We start from the raw sequence: 15779 nt of genomic DNA, 5'->3' as shown, positions 1-15779 counted from the left end.
TGGATATACGTACTTTATGGACACCTTAATTATCTCCGTTAGTTTTAGAAATATCAGAAAAATTTATTCACAGAAGTTGTTTAATATGAAAAGAACTATTACTTAGCAGTAACAATTTTTTCGTAAGTGTTTCGTAGATCTTCATAGTTTTCAAAGTTAATTACGTTTTCTCTTTAATGATACTAAAACACTGTGGAATAAAAATATTTTTTTTACGTAAATGGATTCTTTATCTAAATTTGCTTAATTATCTATTTATGTAATTGTACACCTATGTATTTCAGTCTAATAGACAATTATGTAATGTTTTTACTTCATTTCATTGAGTTTGTTAGGTATAATATTTTACTTCTGACTCATAATCAGTCATTTTGAGATACTTATTATTAAATTTTCATAATATTTTTGAAATATTCAGTCCTATTGTTCTATAACTTTATCATTGAGAACCATCTGTTAATGTTTTCAACTAGAGATCACTGGACAAAGAATTAAATATTGATGAATATGTTTATACATACATATATTCAACAGTCTCAGTAGTAAAATATTGTAAGTAACGAATTGAAGACAATACACTTAAAAAATGTATTGTTTCTTAAGCTAAAATAGTTGTAGAATTATAGACAGGTTGAATTTTTTAAATATTTCATATATGTAATATTTATAGAAATAATCATTTAAAACATTGTTATTGGTTTACTTTTACTTTGTACTATTTTAATAAGTTCTGCATTATCACTCCCTAGACAAACACATTTTTTTTAATAGGAATTAATAGTTTTATTTACAAACTGTATATCAATTTTTAGCTTTTTGCAGCTTTTCGATTTGTATGATTAACCACCTTAAAAATATTTAATATTCTCATGCTTAACTCTGACTTTATTATAAGTTTATATGCTTACATAACTACTTATATTCAGTATGAATTAAACATGATACAAAATGTAGTTGATTATGATTGAAAATATTTAAAAACATTGAAACATTTTATGAATACAATATTATTTACACCACATATTCTGTGATGAAATATGCAAGTTAAACGCGTCACGAAATACGTGTGAGCGAGGGGCGTTGCCAATGTGCAATAAAGGAAAGTCCAATTAACGAGCGGCCACTGTATTCATAATTTCGATTCCCTTTACAAATTTATCGACACACGTAAATGTGGCGACCGGGTGGTAGACGCTCGATAATTGTTCATCTCGGGGCTGTAGAGGGCCAAATTTCCAGGAACTGGTCAATTATCGAGCGCCAATTACCCGCGCGCTTTCCCCACCAGTCGTCCATTCATGTGCGCGACGCAGCGATATATAGGGTGGGCTGGATGTATGCAGTTTTTGATCATCTTAATTACATATCTACGTTATTTTAGAGATATCAAATATATTTATACACAAAAGTGGTTTAGTATGAAAGAAGCTATTACATAACAGTACATAGTGCGTACATCGACATGCAAACTTAGCTTCCGCTAGGGGAAAAAATGGTGCATACAAAGAGTCTCCTATCACTTGATCTCGACAATTACTGAAATTTATATGAAATCAACATTCGAGTTAACCTTTATTTCGTTACTTGAAATAAATTTACTAACTGGCAGGAGGCCCTTCTCCAACGCCACTTTTTCCCCTAGCGTAAAACGAGTTTACTCCGGAGGGTACATCCAGCCCACTCTATATATGTATAGCTGCGTGAACAAATGAACGAACGATTGACGGGGAGAGGACGCAGATGATTGGAGCTCGTTGAATGCAATATTTAACTCTTTGCAAATCTAAACGCTGCAATAAACGAGGTGTTACTGTAACATGAAATGTATTACCCCAAACGATATAATAGTTTTAAATTACTTAAAAGTATAAAAATTGTTACTGCATGAATTAATACAAAATGAAATTAATTATTTAATCGATATCAAGTTTCTTGAAGCTTCCTTCAACGCCAAAGAGATCAGTCGCGCTCTTCCCTTTACCAGGCCTCAATGTCTCGTTTACGCGTTTCGTTCGTTCCTCTTCTAAAAAGTATTCACGATTTGCTTCAAGTGCTCTCACACTCTTTTCGTGTAGCTCTTGCAGCGGACCAGCTTTTCCGCCTGCTTCGTTCGGTAACGCGTCCACGGGAAGGAATTTTCCCACGGTATCCAACGTCGTGTGTGTATGAAGCTGAAAAAAATAAATAATAGTGGACTTGAGATTAATCCTAAATTTTACTTTTTAACGATCTTATAACACGTATTTTTTCAACAATTTTTTAAGTCCTTACAGCAAATATCTCATGTGTATATTATTTTATATAGAAAAACCTAAAACTTAAGAGATTCACTATAGAAAAGGTTTAGTCTTTCCATGTAATAAAACTGAGAATGCAATTAATAGAAATGCTTGATAAAGTTTCCTCTAATGATTGGGGGGGGGACTCCTTGGGGACCACCTCCAAATCGATCGAATCGCAGGTATAAACAACGGGGCGCTAGTGAAAATACATAATCGATAACTGGGACAGCTTCATGATGAAGTTGGGTTTGACTATTCTGCTACGCGAAGACATTGTTGATGGACCTTATCGAGAGTTTTCTTACGTGGTTGCCACATATGAAATCTCGCGTCGAGCCGTATTCTATCGTTCTCCTGATGGCCAGAATTGTAATGGGGAACATGAGACAACAGCGTAACAAAACACTCGATACGGTACGGCAACTATACTGATTTGTACGTTTAAAAAGTTAGTTAATAAATATAAATTACATATTACCATATCCAATAGCTCCTTTTTCATGAACGGTTTCATCATATTAAGAATCACGTCCATTACCGGTGTGATGTTCATAAAATGAAATCCTTTTAGACGGACCGGAAGTGCTTCTTGCAAATAATAAAGGTACTTTTTCAGTCCCATGGGACTCAACCTAGCCGCGTGACCAAAAACGACGTTCTTCATGTCGAACAATATAACATGACCCGGCGTCGTGCCGCCTATGTAAAGCCATAGATCTACGATCATGCTAAGGAATTTCATTCCATCATTATAGATATAATGAGAGGGCTCATAATCGAGCAATCTCCCATAGAGGATAGCATACCCGTCGCTTGTCGGTTTATCTAAAACTTGAACCGTCCTGTAACATAATTATTCGATTCTAATATAGTATGAACTCATTAATTCGATAGACAGGTTTTTCATTCAATAACAGCTCATAAGCATTGAAAACATCTTACTTAAGCTTCAATTATTTGAAAGTTGCACAACAGAAATATGGACATTAGAAATACATATAGGTACCTAAGTAGTAAAATTTGTTATACTTAAGTTTCCAATACTCGGATGTTAACAAGTGCACCGTGGAGCCCATTTCGTCTAACTTTCCGTTCACGCCGATTGTCTTATTTTAGATTTGAATTCCTATTACATATCGTTCATCGGTGATCGGCGCAGCGTGAACGAAAGTGGTTCTATGTTGGACACTGGTGACCGACATGACGCACCAATGAGCCATTCGATGGCGCTAATAGGAAACAAAAACAATCGATCCATTTAAAAAAATGGAGGTGATCTTGAAATATCCAAAGTACCTCCACCTGCGAAAAAACTATTAGCGCCATCGGATGGCTCTCTTCGTACTGTGCAATTTTGGTTAAACAAATATTCCTCTGAACCTTATAGTTTCAAAGATATCTGCGGTGGCAATAGCTATTGCCCCACACTGTATACAAGGTGGTCCACGAAACTTGTTCACCCTAAATAACTTCTAAAGTATGCATTGTGTGAACAAATTTTTTATAGAAAAGTTTTTTCAATCGTCGACTACTGCAGTCGATTAAATGTAGTCGCTTCAAGCGACACGCTCGAACTATCGAGCTATTGATCGCTATTGACTGGATCTTGATTATTTTCTTCGCGATGCAAACGAATTGTAATTTTCCCATATATTTTTTTATGCATTACCAATAACTGTGCAAATTATTGCTTATAACCTAATTGATTTTCATAAAAAATTTAGAGCAGTTAATTTTTTAAATGCCAATATTAAATAGCTTACAAAAAAATCGAATATTAGTAATTGTTTAAAAAAACTTAATGGTAAATACACCAATGGTGCTGAAAAGTTGATGACATAATCTATACATAACCTATAAAGGAAAATTTCAGTCGACTAAAAACTATCGACTAAATAGTCGATAGCATGTTGCGACTAAATAATCATTAGTCGATAGTTTAATTTAATCAATGGTGCCCATCAGTAGCATGAACACGCGCAGCCAAACTCTCGTATAAATCGAGCGTTCCTTGCACGTCAACCAATTAAAATTGAACCTTTCAAGAGTGTTTTGCAATGCGCGTTGCTCGCGTGTGCTCTGCCTGACCAAGGTCGCGAATAACGACGCGGTGCAAAAGACTCTTTAGAGGGTCGATTTTAATGGGTCTACACGCAAGGAAGCCTCGAGTTGTACGGGATTGACTGCGCGTGTTCGTACTCGCTGTTACATGTGTCTGGACCTGCCTTAAGGGAGGAACTATCTACCCTCACGAGCAAACTCGGCTTCCGCTAGGGGAAAAAGCGGCGTAGAAAAAAAGTCTTCCATCACTTGGTAAATTTATTCCAGATAGTGAAATAAATGTTAAATCGAATATTAATTTGGCATACATTTCAGTAATTCCAAACACCAAATGGTAGGAGGCCTTTTCCCTACGTTACTTTTTCCCCTAGTGGAAGTTGAGTTTGCTCGTGGGTGTACGTTCGTGCAGCTAGTACTTAAGGCAACATGCAACGAGAACAATTGAGACGTGAAAACACGAGATCATGACTGTATGAAAGAAGACAAACATAAATTGTGTTCTGTAGTATTATGCAATACTAACGCTATTTGCAGTGTCCGTTATGTTGAAGCCAGTTTCTAGTACATTCAGTCTCTATTATCGTGTGACACGAAAAATTACTTTAAAAACAAAATTAACACTTCCACCATTTTATCTCCTTGTGAAGAACAGACAGCTGTCATTATTTCACTTACAATTGGACAATTTAAAACGGAAGTTTCGAAACAAGTTATGTTTTCTACAATATAATTGCCCGTGTAAATAAAGTTAGTAAATACTTCTGAAAGTTTTTACTCTTAAAGGAAAGTGGCTCTTCCATTAATAAATAATACATATTTTTTCTGAAATTTTCGTTTAAATACGATTTAAGTATTGTCTTTTTATACACACTTACACTGTCTGAAAGGCTTTCCTCAGTTCCTTCGACCCCAAAGGATCCCTGTGTGAGAAAAATTCCGGAACATGCGTTCTCACGGTGTAATACGTATCGATAGTGGCTTTTGTCGGCTCTATTCGATGATAATTACTGTGCAAAAATAACACCAATTCGGTGTCGGTTAATTTCGGCAAATGAGGCTGCTTCTTGGACCAGTCTCTCAGCATTTGTATGTCCTCTTCCTTTAAGTCTGAATTTCTCTTTAACTCTTCTTCGTATGTCACTGGTTTCGTACTAGCCATCCTGATTTCTTAAAGTTGTAAAATTAAATTTAGTTTTGTTATTATTTTACGTTACAGAATTGACTTTAATTTTATCGTAAGTAAGAGTGTTTTCTAATTTTGTCACACGCTAGCAAATTAAGAATCGGTTATTTATTCTTTTATACGTTCCCTTTGTTAAATTTAACAAATTGATACTGCTACCTTTGAAACTTCTTTCGAATTTGCGACTGAAGTAACTGCGATATGTAAATGGCAAAGTTGGAGTGCCTGAGTACTGAAAGACAATTTAGTTCGTGATGATCGAGTCGACGGCTTGAATGATACTGACTACTGCAGACATTCAAGTACAATCGAGAACTTAAAATGTGATGGAACAGGCAAATACTACCATGTAATCACGTATAGCGTGACTACCGAGGTCGTCAGACTAGCAAGTGTCAAATTATATATCCTGAAATGACATGAAAATTGTCCGATGATAATAAGAAAGAAACACGAGAATAAATATATTTGCTGTATCGTCAATTTTCGTACATTTCGTACTGAATTTCCGTTACCTATATTGAATTTTTATGAATAACAAAATTTACTTGTGTAAATAATAAAATGTTAATAAAAATATCAATACCGTTATATCTATAAATTTCTTATATTCATTCTGAGGAAACGGAAAATTTGCGGAAGTTTCCGGACCTAACCCAGACACTGGCAATAAGTAACAAGTTCCATGACGAACACGAATACGTTCTATGATATTAGAAAAGAGACTTGCAATTACACAAAATTGTTAGTTTACGAATATTGAAGGATGCGTTACGTATTACACTGACAATTAGATATTCTAGCTTTTTACTAACAACTTTCGAAGTTAATTCGTCCAGGGAAGTACACAAAGATCATTGCACAAAAATTTTAGTATAGTGTTTAATGACGAGCCAAATGTTGAGTAAATTGCATATATTCTTGGTACACATTGTAGTACAGCGATTAACCCTTGTAATAAAATCCTTTTTTTCTTACGTAGACTACCAAGGGGGGAGGTACACTTTATGCTCTGCATTACAGTATAATGCATTAGAGAAGCTATAATAAAAAAAAATGATTATAGTTACATAAACAATTTTATGAATAATTTTTGCAATACTTACTATTTTTGTAAAATTTAAGTTTTGAAATAGAACTTCAGGCAATTCAGTCATTTTCACTTTAACAAGTATTATTATCCCCAGATATCCGAATGTCCTACGTCCGTTTTGGACATCCCTAGGACGTTCGTAAGACTTAAATTTCGGATGTTCTAGAAACGAGCGTCCCAAAAGTCCTACGGATGTTCTCAAGACTTAAATTTCGTGTGTTCTAGAAACGTCCGTCCCAAAAGTCCTACGGATGTTCTCAAGACTTAAATTTTGGATGGTTTCGTTTAGTATTTTTGTCAATGTCATTCCGTGCAAGATGATGGAACCCCATGAACAAGGTGTCAGTTTTTAAAGAATCAATAGAGAAGTGTAACGACACTAGTGGTTTCCAACTATTTTTAATATTGGGAATTCTGAAAATAGCAATATGATGGGTATAATGTAGTAGGTTAAGAATTGTTTTAAATGTTCAGTGCTCAAACCATGTGACACTTAATAGGGTAATTTATAACAGGGTGTCGTACATAAGTAGTTATATTTAAGGATCTTTCAAAATTTGTTGGTATGTATTTTGGATTGTTTCCTCGATATATCTGAATATAAAATATTGTTACGTGTTACCCGATAGGTAGTAAGTACCTGCTGTGTATTGTCAAAGCGAGTAGCTTTGGAATGGTGGCGTCGTTCTGGTAACGGCGGCCAACATAGACAATTGAGAGTCGTGGTACGACCTTGACAGAAGAATGTATCAAATATAAGTACTCTTCCTCTTGAAATAAATAATTCTTTTCTTTATAAACTTTGTCCTGTCATTATTGGAGATTATGCCGCGTCCACGCAACAATATTTAAAAAATTGTATACATACATAATTGTCTGTTGTTTTTTACAGACCTATATCTACACTTTTTGATTTATTTTAGTTACATCTTTACAATCATCTTTAGAGAAATAGTAAATGCTTCTTTTGCAAAATATTTTGACTTTCTTAAATTAGTACAAAGTTTATATTCAGAAGTACAACTATATATAATTTCTAGAAGAATTGGAAAATGTTAGGATTGCGGAAGTACGGATATTATACGCGTTAACGTTTGTTTAATACTTGATGCACTTCGCTGAAATTGGATCAACCGGATTTGCTTTATTGCACAGGTTAAACTCAATAGTTACAGTACAGAAAGTGATACAAGTGCTCGCTCACAACACGATACAGATTGTAGATTATGAGTGTTCAAGGCGATCGACGCAGCGATCTATCTTACAATCGATAATGGCTATGACGTCATGCATACGTAACGAGAGCGCGCGAATTGAAATCTACTTTCTAACAGAAAAAAACTTAAGAAAATTGTTTCATGGAATCCAAAATAACGATGGAGAAACAATTAGTGCGTACAAGTTAAATTAATTGGACTTAATTATATACAATTTAATACTCTTTCATGATCGCTTTATTTAAGTTTGAAATAGGCGAAACAATTAAAAAAATTTATATTAACAATAATTCCTCTGCATTATTCACGACTGTAAGAGATTTAAGAAGAAAAGAAAGTAAAATACTTGTTACGCACCAAAAAATTTAATTCGATTTATTTGACATAAACAATAAATATAATTGCTTCACAATTTGTCATTATACTGATGGTTAGAATGAAAACAGAAATGTAGACAATTTTATTCGATACATAAAGAATAAAAACAACTTCTGAATGAATTTATACTATTCATCGAATCACTTTTTATTCCTATGTAAGGAAGTATTTTCGTTAACAGAGAAACAAGAACAGAATGAAAATTCCGTTATGTTGAAAATTTGTATGATTTACATTTTAGTTAGAGATGAATAAAATCTACTTTTATTAAATATAAATCATGTCACTCTTTGGTAGAAAATACGTCATACTCTAGGTGTTAAACAGGATTGCGCGTTATCAAAATAAACACTTAATCAATCGATTATTCAGATAAAATGTATTCTTTGTTATTTATTCTGTTCTTTCTTCTTAATTGATATTGTGTCAGAAATAATCGAGTTGAGAGATATTTTACATTCTTGTATGTTATTTTATCTCGAATTTGAATAGTTTTTCTTTGGCTTCTTCAGGAAAATAAAAATATGTTTCGTATTTCGTATTTGTTATTTTGTGTTATTATTACTTGAAACTATAAAATCATTTACTGAATATCTTTCTTGAACACAATTTACCGAATTACTATTGTAGAGTTACATTTCCATTGACTCAATAACTAGGAAAAACCAGTTTATCAAAGTGTTCTTTCACTTTTTAAATTTATTTACCTAATTACCTTCGTATTTAGCAATATCGTAACATCTATATCAGAAGAAAATAACTGTATTCACGTTTATTGTTGCCAAATATTCGTTGGACAATTTTAATTCGTCTTTAATTGCGTCCTATTTCATATTGAAAAATCTTCCAGTTTACAGACTACATTTATTTGAGTAAGTATTCATCATCATTCATTTTCATTACTATTTCAATTAAAAAGTACTCTATCTTGTTCATGACGTTGAAGCGCTAATGTGAGACGAGTAGAATTCTACAGTGGACATAGACCTGAGAGTTACTCGGTGCCATTTCATTTTCTAGTAGATATTGCGTCTATTTTTGAAAGTATAATTCGCATTGATCTACTCTTACTTACATCAGGGAACACAAACGTAAGAGCTACTACCAAAAGTTAATCTCATGTGTACACGTACATAGTACATATAAGGAAATTGAGAGAACTTCTAATCAATTTCGAGCTTTTTGAAAGTCCCGTCGGCGCCAAAGAGATCATTCGCTGTCTTGCTTTTGCCAATACGCTGAGACTCGTCCACTCGACCCAATTTTTCCTCTTCTATAAACCATTCCCGTTTATCGTCAAGTTGTTGTATTTGTTCCTTGTGTATTTTGGATAGCGACTCTCCTTTTCCACCAACTTCATTCGGAAGTAAATCAGGAGAAATGAATTCCTTCAACGACTTCAGCGATGAATGCAAATGTATCTAAAAAAAATTCAGTTAAATACTAATTAATAACTCTATCCAGACCTTTCCCTGTGTGTAGATGATCTTCATAAGTCACACTGTGAAAGAAATTTTGACCTTTTGCCGATTTTGAAACCTTCAACAGGCGTTTCTGGTAGATCTCTAAGAGCTGAATACGAATATGCAAATCTTTTTTCTAGAACATAATGTTTTTGAAAAAAACCAACTAATTTTGAAATTTAGAGATGTTTTCTGCTTTTACTGTAATAGTTATTTAATTGCTGTTGACACGAAATAATTCTCTGAACTCTCCGGAACAAAATTATGTGAATTGTTATTATATTATAAACATCTAAATATGTTCAACTAATGAGGAGAGTGAAAAGGACACTCAAAACACGCCAACTTATGCTGATATTTTTCAATTTATTTCAACAACTAAGGGCCTAGGAGAAAAGCTAACCATAACATGCGATACAGCAGACCTTTCTGTGGAGAAAGTTGCCAAGAAAGCTACAAAATCATGTTTTGTTTTCAATATAGCGATGTAATGGTTTTTGAAAAAACACGCGGCGACAGTGATTAATTGCAGTGGCAGTTTTTATGTCTTAAGTAGTGCAATTATCCGACTATGTAGTAATATAATTAATTCCAAGGATAACCGCGTCAACTAACGTATTATTAATTACGAAATATATACACTATTTAATACGTAACAATGCTTAACTTACAATTAGAAGAAAAATAATTATTAAATGTTAATTAATTAGCGTACGATGTCTTTTATCAGTTCAATATTTACTTCTGGACAACACGGAATTCCATGCTCCATTAATAACATTGTTCAACAAATTTTAATCTTAGTTCTGTTTTGCAATATCCACTAGGCCATCCACGAAGAGTTTCTCGTACTAAACACGAATCCGCAAGCAGAATTGCTTTATCACCCGCGGTTTTTGAAAAACACGAATTTTTAATAACTGTACACACTAATCCAATCAGAAAATTCTCCTCTACCTTTTAAAACTAAACTGAAGTTAGCCTCTAACGTGTTTAGTTTTCACGTAATACATCAGAGAAGACTGCGTTAAGAGTAAAGAAATGAATAAAAAAGAGGAATATATTTAACAATAAATATTTCTAGTTTCCCTGACATATTTCTTGCTATGGAAACAATTCTAAACATTTAATAATAACACTTCGTGTAAAATTACTTTGTTAAAAATGATATTGGGTTAGTAGAACAGAATAGAACAATAACAAACTGCATAGTAGCAAACTGAATTAAGTAATCAAATTTTCGTCAATACAGTATAGTTGTTAGGCAAGCTATCCCGAAGAATGATTTGCTAGGTAACATGTAGATTATAATTTATTATCATTAATTTATTCATTAATCATCATTGTTTCTAGTTATTCGTTCACTTTATACGATATAACTCGAATTTTTCTTTCGATATCGTTAGTATAAAATATACAAGTTATGTGTCGCGTATAAGAAACTGTTATTTCTCCACCAATCAGAAACGATCACAAAAAATCACGAATCACTGTTAAAAATCACCGTGATTAGGAACGAACGTGATCGAATCACTCGTGATTAACAAATACCAGTTGACTCCATCTCTAGTTCCTTGGGACCGACATAACAGTAAGGTGGGAGAACACTGTGGTGCTCGAATCAATCGCTGCTGCAAGGGTAATTCGAAGCAACCAAAACTCGTAAATTTAAATACAAGGTGAGTCTAGTAACGTGACGACTTCAAATAACTCGTAAGTATTTATTGTACAAACAAATTATTCAAACAAATGTTGCATGATTCCCAGGGGGACATACAATGCTGTAATCTGTTTTTTGTTATTTTGCTTTATTATCGAGATATGAGGGTCACCCTCAGTTTTTTCAAATAGAATTCCTAATATTTTTTCTCGAATCATATCGCACATTTCTCTGTTCCTGAACATCTTACTTTTACGTTTATTGAGCTACCAAACAGCTACTAAACTCAGCTACATCTCATATTCATGATGTCTAACATATAACAAAATTCTGTTTACAAACATGACTTGCCGTTGTAAACGAAGTTGTGTTCTCACGTTGACTGAGCATTATGAAATATTTCCTAATAAAAGATTATTAAGTTGAGTATATCTCAGTAATTATTACTTTTAAGCCCTCTTTGATATAATACTCTTTTACGCAGAATTTGGTGGTTTATCCGAATTCCGGACAAAATACTGGGCATTCTATTTAAAAAAAATTGAAGGTGACCCTCATATCTCGATAAAAAAGCAAAATAACAAAAAACAGATTACAGCACTGTGTCCCGCCTGGAAACCATACATTTGTTTCAAAAATTTGGTTGTACAACAAATAACTTTATTGTAAGTTTATTATATGCAAAATAAGCATCCTTTTAGGGAGATGAAGTCCGAACTGCCGATACCCAAAACTGTTCATCTTCTATTGTCTATCTTGTCTACCTTTGTTACTGTTCATCTTCTATTGTCTATCTTTCTTACCTCCGTTAACCATCAATGATTGGGGGGGGGGGCTTGATCAGACAATCATTTACTAAAAATGGTAGTCAATATTACGTGCTTTTTAGGGACGATATATGGAATAATATGACTTTAAGAAACAACAATTCGCTGCATTCAGAGGAATATAAATACAGTATTAAATTGTCCCTCACCATACTCCACAGTTCTTTCTTCATAAACGGTTTCGCCATATTCATTATCACGTCCATCACTGCAGGTGTGTTGATGAAATGAATTTCCTTCAATCGAACAGGTATCGCTTCCTGAACATACATCACTAACTTCTTCATTCCCATAGGACTTATTCGACCGACATGACCCAGAGACACATTCGACGAGTCACCGATGAAAATATATCCGTCGCAAGTTCCAGATTCAAGACCCACCAAGTCGGACATCATGAAGAAATACTTGGTGACATCTTCGAAGGAGTAATGAGAAGGATCGGGATCTACAAGTTTCCCGAAGAGTATTTTGTAACCTTGCTTCGATAGATGTGGTAATTTAGTGGCGGCCCTGTGTTACAAGATCAGTATCTAATTAATATGAAATTTGTTATTTGTTCTTTGCTTCAAAATATTGTTATATATTTTGCTGTATATGGATATCGATAGTGAAAGTGTTTAACTTGACAGCACAGTTTTACCCGCTTAAGGAGGCATGTACACCTAAAAATTTCAAACTTTTCGAGTATTACATATTCCTAAAGTATAATACCATGAAAATGTTTCTACAAAGTTCCAAATTGATTTGATGAAAATTAAAGGTAATACAGTGGACTCTTGACATACTGCAGCTTGGCATATTGCCGCGCGAGGCACTTCCCCTCCACAAGTACTTTCACGCACAGAAGTTCGCTCTACCACCAGGTTGTGTACGCCGTCGTCGTCGGGACGATCCAGCTCTTACGTAGGCGTTGGGGCCAGGACTACGACAACAGAACGTAGCATGGACAGGGCTGTCAATACATTGCCATTTTCGGGAATTTTACTCTCCTACAGCCCCAGCCGTGGCAATATGGTAAGAGTCCACTGTATATACAAATAAAGCCGAACGCTTCCGAGTGTTTTAACAGAATATCATGCTTCAGACGAGTTTTTCTCAAAACCATACTTTCAAATCGCGTACCAAAAATATCTCGGGGATGACTGAACCGATTGTGTTGATATTTTTCGCGTTTATTTTACACATAAAGAAGTAGTACTTAACATACGATTTTTCAAAAAATTGCATACGCACAAACAATTGCATCGTGCGCGCAAAAGTGCTCAAATCAGTACGCGGCTTTAGAAAAGATTTTAACATTGATGTTCATTGTTATGAACAATTTGCAGCAAGTTTTTTTACAAATGTCTACCGATCCAAGGATGTAGATTGCTGTAGATTCAGCCCCTGAAGCCATAGTTTTTCCATGTACTTATTCGTAGTGTTCCAAATAAAGATAAATCAAGTTATTGGAAGTCTCGAATAACGAATAAAAATAAATGATCTTTTATTCGACTTTATCTAGATAAAATTTTGCCCATCTCTGCATACACTCAACGAAATTTACAAATATACTTGCCCTTCACTACATCCTGTACATATTAGTTATTATCATGTTTTACTTTGTGTAATACAATATTTATTTATTTATACTTATTTTATACTTTCAATTCAAGGTCATTCAAATACCATTATTCCTTCTTTCTGCAGCAGGTTACAATATCTTTATGTGTACACTGCATTGGTAATTAGTAAAAGAACACTTGTATGAGCATTGAATATAATCAACAACCGTCACACACTTACCACTAATTTCAAGTTGGATTCTAGATTTAGAAGCTATTAAAATTAGCATCAAGGAATGTTCTGTATTATAATTTTGCATTTCGTGACCACTAAAACATATTTAAAATAAATATAGAGTAAAGGAAACTTACACTACATTAAATGCTTGTCGTAGATCCTTCGATCCTAGCGGATCTCTGTTCGAGAAAAATTCCGGCACATGAGACCTGATGGTGAAGAAATTCTCCGCTGTGTTTTTCGCTGCCTCAATACTATAGTAATTACTGTGCAGGAATAATATCAAAAGCATATCTGAAATTTTCGGTAAATGCTGTTGCTTCTCGCACCATTCTCTCAACATTTCTATGTCCGACATTTTGATTTCAGGATTCTTCTTCAATTCGTCTTCTAAAGAGAATGAATACGGTAAAGGCACCATCTTCTTGGCAGCCATCGCTTAAATAATTCAATCTGTAAAGAAAATAAAAGTAAAATGAAGGAGACAGATTTATATTCTGATGGAAGAAAATCAAGTTTGTGACAATTATCTACCTAGAATCTTTGAATTGTTAAACGATGTTTAGATCGTACGTAATAGCAGGTTTTTTATTTTCAGTCCATGACGGGAAACTGGAATCTTATATAACTTTGATAAAAGTAATCAGAGGTTTAGAAGATTTTTGAAGTTGTAAAATATTTTATTAAATCGTATATTTGCAAGTTAAATTACACTTAATACTTGTACCTCTTTATATCTAATTATTTAATTATAAAAAAGTCTTATAGACATTCTATTTGCTCGGGCATTCTATAGATTTACCACTTTTTCGGTTTGTTTTATTTTTATTATTTTTTAACATCAATTTATAATTATACATGGTATGTATTTAATTTATATTCTAATAGAGAATTACAAGCTGTATAAGACCCAGTATATTAAGGTTATAAGTCGACGTTAAGAAATAATAGAAATATAAGGAATCAAACAAGTGGTAACTCTTTTGTCTTCTACTGTATATTAGATTAAAACTAAGTTATTTATTAGACACACGTATCAATAATAATTCACTATATTTTTTTATGTAATAAATCAGAGAATATATCTTTCTGATCTTTTCTTTAGCGGTAATATTGTCTAAGACATCCTAGAAGAAAAGCGAATATTGTCAAGATAGCCAATATATCTAATTTCTTCCTACTTAGCACAGAATTTAATTTAAAAAATAACATTATTTTCTGCTACACGTAATATCATAAATCAGAAATGATCGTAATTCACATGCAAATGTAACATTTTCAATAACTAATAAAATCAAAATTTTGTTCTGTTAGAAAAAAAAATTACTATGAATGCAGTTTCGTTTCTTTTTAAAAAGTAAAAAGTAACTATTAAAAAGTACAATATTCATAACAATATCAGTGCTCTTTGCTGCTTATTTCACACAATTGATTAGTTTAAATTCAGAAAAACTTGATTAAAAATACAAAGATATTTTGGAATTTGTTTCCTAATTATCCAAAAAATTATTTGACGTATCATTCAAAAGAAGTTTTCAAAATCTACCAAAATTTGCAGAAGGTCAAGATAATAAAAGACAAGATTGACTTTTCGAGAGCATCAATTAAACATTAACAAGAGAATGTATCGAATGTCTGTCACTATAATTTCAAGGTCTGACCATTGAACCTTGATGAATGAACGTTCTGTATGCAAGCTTGGTTTCGTCACCTGGCAGTCCGGAAATCAAGTTGTCTGCACAACGTCCGATACACCTGACTGTTACGGTACACGTTGGCGATCGGTCAGAGGCTCGTTGAAGACTGGGAGCACCGTTCACCGTCTTGATT

General features: G+C 33.5%; 1 protein-coding gene across 1 annotated transcript; it reads right to left on the bottom strand.

The window, feature by feature from the left end:
• Positions 1 to 1732: 1732 nt before the first annotated feature.
• On the bottom strand, positions 1733 to 14385 carry LOC107190840. The gene is made up of 7 exons (XM_015579726.1): positions 14084 to 14385; positions 12251 to 12677; positions 9452 to 9635; positions 5686 to 5772; positions 5219 to 5510; positions 2761 to 3124; positions 1733 to 2171 (listed from the first exon to the last, which is right to left on the bottom strand). Exons 1-7 carry the CDS (start codon positions 14383 to 14385, stop codon positions 1914 to 1916), a joined length of 1914 nt encoding a protein of 637 aa, XP_015435212.1. The 3' UTR covers positions 1733 to 1913.
• Positions 14386 to 15779: the final 1394 nt, after the last annotated feature.

Source organism: Dufourea novaeangliae, unplaced genomic scaffold (genome assembly GCF_001272555.1).
Source record: "Dufourea novaeangliae isolate 0120121106 unplaced genomic scaffold, ASM127255v1 scaffold205, whole genome shotgun sequence".
In the NCBI taxonomy this organism is placed as follows: domain Eukaryota; kingdom Metazoa; phylum Arthropoda; class Insecta; order Hymenoptera; family Halictidae; genus Dufourea; species Dufourea novaeangliae.
The sequence above is the reverse complement of the archived record's forward strand: the minus strand, read 5'-3'. Positions and strand labels throughout refer to the sequence as shown.